At 50.5% G+C, this 7,523-nt stretch overlaps 1 protein-coding gene across 1 annotated transcript; it reads right to left on the bottom strand.

Moving 5' to 3' along the window:
- Nucleotides 1-4,299: 4,299 nt before the first annotated feature.
- On the bottom strand, nucleotides 4,300-7,188 carry dare (NADPH:adrenodoxin oxidoreductase, mitochondrial). The gene is made up of 9 exons (XM_018641494.1): nucleotides 7,105-7,188; nucleotides 6,536-6,918; nucleotides 6,233-6,448; nucleotides 5,941-6,060; nucleotides 5,596-5,694; nucleotides 5,259-5,445; nucleotides 4,801-5,151; nucleotides 4,531-4,707; nucleotides 4,300-4,430 (listed from the first exon to the last, which is right to left on the bottom strand). The coding sequence occupies exons 2-9, from the start codon at nucleotides 6,686-6,688 to the stop codon at nucleotides 4,300-4,302; spliced, it is 1,434 nt and encodes a 477-aa protein (XP_018497010.1). The 5' UTR covers nucleotides 6,689-6,918; nucleotides 7,105-7,188.
- Between the last annotated feature and the right edge of the window lie 335 nt (nucleotides 7,189-7,523).

Raw genomic sequence — 7,523 nt, 5'->3', positions numbered from 1 at the left:
ACTCTTTCTCGTCATCGAGACCCCTCGTTTCGGTGGGGCGATATCGCCGTCATCTTTTCATCCACTCGACAAGTGGGTGTGGAAAGAAGAAGCAGAGACACCCGACGCCCGAAGAATCGGGAACCATGCAGAAATGCGCTATTGCGAGCTAAGAACTGAATGCTGCCAGTTCAATTGCGTATCGCCCGCCGCTCATACAGCAAGCTAGGGCAAAGGGTTTTCATTGATTTGGACTGCCGCACCAAGAGTAATAATACTTGTGAGGAGACACGACAAGTGCCCGCCCTCAGTTGAGAGACCTCGCGCGTGCAAATGCAAGGTCTTCGACCGTATAGGCCGCTTACAAGTTCCCTACGAGGACCCCGGCGTAGAAAACCGTGTCAAACAAGCCATGTTGGGCGGCCGTCTAGCAGACTGTATTGAGATGCCAGAATGACCTTGCTTGGAGATTTCGCGAAATAAGCGATCCAGCCAGCCAGCGTAAAATTAGACATTTTAGTCGAAGGAACCCTCATTGTCGACTTCCAATTTCACAGTGAGGGTCACGCTTGTGGCGATGTGATCGCATCGGACTCAAATAATGTGATGAAAAGACATGCGTGGTCCCAACGAGCAGATAAACAAAGCCTAGACTTCCGAATGGGATTCGTTTATAGAAAATCTAGAACGGAAGGGAGGTCGAACAACGCATCTCTCCCCATCAGTATAGAATGGATCCGAATCCATTCAAGCCCTCGAGCTTGCCAGTCGCCGCGTACTCTCGCTTAATCCTCGGTTAACGCCGGAATTCCGGCCCCCTGGACTCAACCACCTCTCGCCTGTGATATCAACTCCGACACCTACTAACTAATATGCGGTACGACGGAGCCTCNCCGGTTCCCGTGTGCCAGCAGAAACCCTTGCTGTACATGCTGTACACAACCCGACCGCTGCATACCAAAGCTCTTATTCTCTATCCATCCTTCATTTCCTTTTATCCCTTTCCACTATGTCCCCGATGGGTCGACTTTCCCATCTACATACATACATAAGTCAGGGCTGGGGTAAGTTTCCCTAGAAGAGAGAAGAAACAGAGGCCGCTACTCGAGATTACTCATCTACCCACACTCTCACGGACTTGCTTAGATACTATGATGATGGTATTATGTACTTGCCTATACCCCTGATATGACTCACTGTTATTCACCCAATGCCTCGTAACAAGCTCATTCGACGAGGACGCCGAAGGTTGGGCGTAGAAACACATTCCCCGTCTCTGAAAGGATCTATACAATTCAACTAATATATGGTACGTTTCGATTGCTGTCCATCTGTCTATCGGAAGCCTTCTCCAGCTAATATATTCCCCATCTTCAAGAAAAGCCCCGAAACTATTCCAATCACCTGATTTCAACTTCCGCCTCGAGCTGAGTGCGTGTTTGTGTGGAGAGACTGAAATTGAGACCGATGGAGTCCCTTCGGTAGACGACCGTATAGGATGACTGACTGAGTATGGTGGTCTGGAGGGGTTCGCATTTAGCCAGAAAATGGGAAACTCAATCGATCGCTTCATGGAATGTCGAATATTAAAAAAGCTCAAACAACTCCCGGGTATCTCATTGAAACGTGTCGAAAAAAATTGGAGCGCTCTGGGATCTTCCCCTTATTCCTTCGAACTTCATGGACACTGTATGTATACCGGGGCGCGAAAATTTTTCTTGGTGTTCGAGACTATTGCGTTCGGTGATTGCCCTAGACTGTTGCTGCTGTTGGACTGACGGAATGATTCAGAAGTCTGTAACCTGGGCTTGGTCCGGTGTACAATAAATACACGTTTAAATACGTCTAGGTAGAATGACTAATAGAGTGGAACTCGTACTCGTGGAAAGTTCTGCTCGAGAGCCCTTTCAAGTACAGATTCAAGCGAATGCAGATGCTGGATGTGGACACCTGCATTTATAGAAGGATTAGTCGAAGTCCTCCCTACCGGACGCAGAATCGTCCTCAGATCCTTGAGTGCGTGTATGAGCGTGAGAATGCTGCCGCTGATGATGATGACGACATGAGCTTCGATGTGAGCTTGAACACGATGAGACCTCGCAGATGTTCGACACGATCGGAGCTCACGGAACCGGATAAGAAGGAAGCAAGTGGTCGGACCTAGAAGAGAAGAACTGGAATCGATGCAAGAACATTTACGTCTACTAGAATTTGATCGTCGAATTTTTTAGGAATTTTAGTGTAGCGCTTTCATAATTTCATTGAATTACCATCGATGTGTCAAACGATGAGCAGCGTCTGCTGAGCTCTCGTGTGTGTAATGTAGCCAAACTCGGGTGCGCGGCCAGGAACCGTGTCCTAAACTTAAGGGGTCTGTCTATTCTAAACTTTCCAATCCGGTCCCTAAGCGTCGATGGAGGGGGGGTCATGGCGGGTTTCCCCCATCCCTTCCCACTCCTGTAGATTCTCGAGACTCTAGCAGATATTTTCGCTCGTTATTCGATCTTGCTCTCTATCCCGAGTCATTCCTTCGCAAGTTAAGCTCATTGCATCTCAGCTCTCCTATTCGCCTCCAGACCCGAGCCGAAAATACTGTTCTCTGTGTGTTTCGCCGCTCTTGCGTTCGGCCGGCGGTTGAATGAGAAAGATAAGTGAGGAGGACGTGATCGATGTCGGAATGTCAATACTGAAGCGGCTTCAGATAGAGTCGACTCGACAGGCAGAAGCCGTGATCATACCGCGAATGTTGTTAATATTGAAGGATGATTATGATGACATCGATAGCGCTGTCCGGACTGAACGGGAATCGCTCCGGGAACAGCGGTGCGTATCAGTGCCGAAGAATGGATCTTAATGATTGGATATGGCTGATTTCTTCGAATTTTTATGCTGCCATCCGTACGTACCTCCAGACTCCATCCTTAAACTTCGTCCCATCGAATGAATTGAAGAGAGAAGTCCGGTATTACTCGTACCGTCGTCTTGAGCAACAGGCCATTACAGACTATTATTTCGTGTTTGTTCTCGTTTGAACGGTCCCATTGTATCCTACAATGACCACGTGATAGGAGTTTCCTTATCGCGAATAATGTTAAGCTATCATTGAGCTCATTGGATTTCTGAGTTCGAGACCATCCCTACGCCAAGGCCGATGTATTTCCGATATTTCTTCCACTAGCCGTTGACTTCCATCTGCAGGGTGGTGTGTGCAAGGTGAAACTATGCGGCGAAACTCACGTCGGAATTCACACCTCCGTCGAAATACCACAGGCGTCATTTTGCGCTAATCACATCAGACTCAGGTTTTTTACAGTCTGCCGAGTTTCGAGCGTACCGGTTCCCTAGCGTAGATATCACTTGCAGGTTCCATCTGCAGGCACCCACTCTGTACAATATATCGTCCACGACTCTATTATATGTATGGTTACGTTTTCGAGAAGTGGAAGGGAATCACGCCCGAGAGATAAACGAGGGAAACCAATAAACACCGCAGCTTCTTGTTTCAATCTCATGCATCTTGTTCTCTGTGTCACGCGAACATTCTCTCGACCGCATGTTCCCGGTTCATTTGCTCCGGCAGGTATGGAGGTGGGTATATGCGTGAACCCCATCTATGGCATAGCGAATCACGCTTCCTCATCGAGGAAACCCATGGAAGTGACCGCGGCGAGCAACAGCTGCCGGGAGAGCGCACCTCCGATATGGTCGCCACGGTCCGCGAGCTTGCGGTCGATATTTTTGCGAGATTCGATCCGATTCGGAGCCAATCGCCTTGAAGAGGGTCTTGAACCCGCTACCTCGTTCCGTGCAGCTTAACAGGAAACCGCTGTCTCTCTCACTATGAGCTCTTTCCGAGCATCCGGGAAATAATACATTGCATGCTGGACGGCTGGGTTAGATTTCCAGGTCAGCAGCGATTTCCAGGACGTACAATCACCTTCGCCGGAGCATAAACCCGTCCTCCTGTATGGGGAGCCAATGAGCATTCCGGAACATGAGAGGGTCTCGGAGCCATCCCTGGACAAACGCTTCTTGATTCTCTGTCGAAAACCGAGAAGATCCCGGAATCTAGATGTCAGAATATCAACCTCGATGGTTGCGTTCAGCCTCCTTGCTCATGCTTCTTAGGGTCTCCATGTCTCGGAGCTTCGGCGGGTTTCCTGGACTCCCATCGGATAAAAACTCAACTCAGAGGGATAAATTCTCCCTGAGATCGAGGTAGAGGTTTCCCTTGGAAAACAAGTCGAGCAGATTGGGAAATCACAGATCTAGCTTCTCTCTCGAAGTTTCGACTCTTTATTGCATTCTGTGCGCGCATATTCAGGAGAAAGCTATTTTGAGCATTTGGTCGACCGACAGCACCTTATCCGCGGATTTGTGTTTCTTCGAGCCCATTTCAGTTTCGAAAGCGGCAATTTTCTCCCATTGCTCGAAAGACACGTGTCGGACACCTGTAAGGACAGAAAGCTCATCCAGGACTCGGACCGAGACGGGTATTCCCGAGCAAAAGCTGCTCGCCGCGCTGCATCTGAGCGATCCTACTCCGCGTACCCTTTGATTTAAGTATCTGATGAACGATTAATTCGCTGCCTCCTCTTGGAGAGACCGAGTCGATGACCCCATTCGTCAAATCATCGAGCAGATTCGCACCCGTTTCGAAGCTACCGTTCATCGTGGAGACGATCACGCCGATCGGGCCTGTTTTCACCCAACCGCTGCAGTATACTCCTGGAAGACGTGAGGGGTTATATGAGTTGGGAGGAATTGTATCTCTCCTTCTATTCGCGGCGCGTTCGACCGACCGACAAATCATACACCCACCAGGCAATCCGCGGACACGTCCGGCATCGTTTTCAATGATTCCTCGTCTGGCATCGAAAGGAATATCGTTGTCCGGACATGAGCTCGAGTACCCGACACTTTTTATTGCCAAGCCCGTCGGGAGGGTTTCTTCGATGCCAGTCGGGACAGCTCGCTCGTCTTCCAGCCTATTTACGGCGAGCCTGATCGAGACCACCCTCTCTTTATTCGATTGATCTCCAAGGAACTCTAAGGGAGATCTGAGGAACTTGAGATCCCAGACCTTGGATGCTGCGGGACTCGCGGCAGAAACGTTCCTTTCGAGCGTTTGCAGCATAAGCTCGGTGAGCCGCTTCCGCGGACGTTGCATCTCTGCGGAGAAGCCGATAATTTGAAGCGCACTCGAAGGAAATCCAGAACGGGAGAGATCCGGTCGCGTATTCTCCTCCTGGAGATGGGATGGCTGAAGACTGACTTACTTGAAGTATCTATTCCGACAAAGTCATTCGCGTCGAGGAGAGAGCCGACGCCCTCAAGTTTCACGAGTTCTCTGAATTCTTTTATTGTGAAAGCCACTTGCAGGGGACCTCTTCGACCGATCAGACTGACTCGTTTTATTCGACTTCGACTCAGGGCGTCGAGAGCCTCCTCCGTGATGTCGGTAGTCTGCAATGAAGAGTCCGAGGGATAGGAAGAGGATTTGGAATGTTTCCTCCAGAGTGACGGAGTAAACGCGGGTGCAACCCGCATCGGTAGGGCGTCCCACAGCTCGCAGGTACAGCGGAAGGAATCTCCGGCTCGAAATCAGAGACCTACCTTCAACTTATCGATCGGTGCCAGAAGGATACGCGCGACGTCCAAAGCGACGTTCCCGTGCCCAACAATGGCGCAGTGATCAGCGTCGAAATTGATGTCCTGTGAGAAGAAGTTGCTAAATCAGTCATCACGAGAACGCAGGAGAAATGTTTCCGATTTTCGAGGCTCGAAAGGATAATTCTAATTCCGACTCGGTGCCGGAGCAGCGGATCGCGTCATATTCGGGAATCCTCTCCACTCCGACTTCGGTCCCGGGTTTTTCTTTTGCCGAGAAAGGTCAAGGTTCGGGTCATGCTCCGGTGCCGAGAGGAATAGAGTATGTCTGATAGCGAGGGTGGAACGTACCTCCGTTATAATTCTCGATGGATGTCCGTTGTACCAATTAACGAATTGTCTCGCTGAGAGCACGTATTTGAGATTCTCACCGGGAACTCCAAGAGTTCGCTCGTTATCAGCACCGTAGGTCTGCAGAAAGGAGGTCTCGTTAATTATGGTGGAAGTGTTTGGAGGCGCGCGCACCTTCTTCGTTCAATTCATCCTCTTCCAGGCGGAGTTCCAGGAAAATGCGGAGCACCAGGAGACCTTCCTGAAGGTCTGATGTACGACTGATGATGTACGAAAGCCTTCCGGAACTTACCAATACTATAGCATGATAGGCATCCCTGAATTGCTTGAAAGTGACGTCGCTGCCTAGTTTGACATTCCCGTAGTACCGACATCGCGGATTTTTGGCAACGGCCGTGAACGTGTTGATACAGTTTTTCACCTCGGGATGATCAGGAGCTACTCCATAACGCACAAGACCGAAAGGAACAGGCAACGATTCATAGATATCAACTTGCGTGTTCGGAGCCTAGAAAGACGCATTTGAGTATCGCAGGTAGGTGGAGAAAATAAATACCTCTCTAGGAAGTGGAGTCCAATAGAAAATGTCTCGAACCTTGAGGATCTGTTGCGCCGTATAGAAACCGGCCGCGCCCGCTCCTACTACGCAGACCTTCACGTTGCTGTTCTGCGGGAGAGTGGAGCTCGAAGAAAACAGACGCGCTATTCTACTCCCGGTGAACTGACGCATGTAGAACTGCGAAGCCATCGAGGGAACTGTGGAACACACAGAAGCCCGTCATACAGAGGAAAATCCCGGGAGCAGAGCAGCGATACGTGTGCGACGATCCTCGAGACTAGGGCTCGAGACCCCGGGGAACACGGTTTGGCAGGGGATCTTCGATCGGGCGAAATTTCCCTCGAAAAACGGGACGAGCTCGAAACAATCCCTGCATCCGAACCGTTCTCCCGGGGAATGTCCACGGTGCACCGAGATACCTAAAGGACGAGAAGACCATGACTCCCCGCAGGATAAGGGATCCGGACGAGCGGTATTTCCAAGCGTCCCGATAAGTATGAAAAGCCGGTAGTCTTTGATGCGGTAACCAAGTACATAATACAGCTGGCTCCCAGAGATCAGCTGATCGACTTGTCGGACGCGGGACGAGCTCCTCCCGAACTAACCTCGTCGATTGACACCACGAGGGACAGATCTCGGAGAGCGATGAAACTTCAGCGCATGTTCGGTCTATGCAAAAAATAGGTCGCGCTATCTTGGCAAGACGATACCGTCAAAACACAAATGAGACAACACGAACAACCTTCACTCGGGTTGTCTTTTGAACTTGGCGCGCAGTCGGGCTGTCTTGGGAAGGTAGCTCGCGGCGGCGGCGCGGCATGGATATCAGCTTGTAGATCCTCAGATCGTCTTCGCTTTCCAGCGGATCCAAACCCCAAATCCATAGACCACAGAGCGACTTTGTGTCGCACCGACTGCTTCCAAGGAGGCAGTCATGGACAGAACGCGAGGCGAGCTCACGCACGGCTCCTCTATGCAGGAGGATGAGGAGCGTTTGAATTTGCCGCCAAGCGAAAGCAATCGC

This window comes from Galendromus occidentalis, unplaced genomic scaffold (genome assembly GCF_000255335.2).
Source record: "Galendromus occidentalis unplaced genomic scaffold, Mocc_1.1 scf7180000077539, whole genome shotgun sequence".
Lineage (NCBI taxonomy): Eukaryota > Metazoa > Arthropoda > Arachnida > Mesostigmata > Phytoseiidae > Galendromus > Galendromus occidentalis.
Note: the sequence above shows the minus strand (reverse complement) of the source record. Positions and strands in the feature narration are given on the sequence as shown.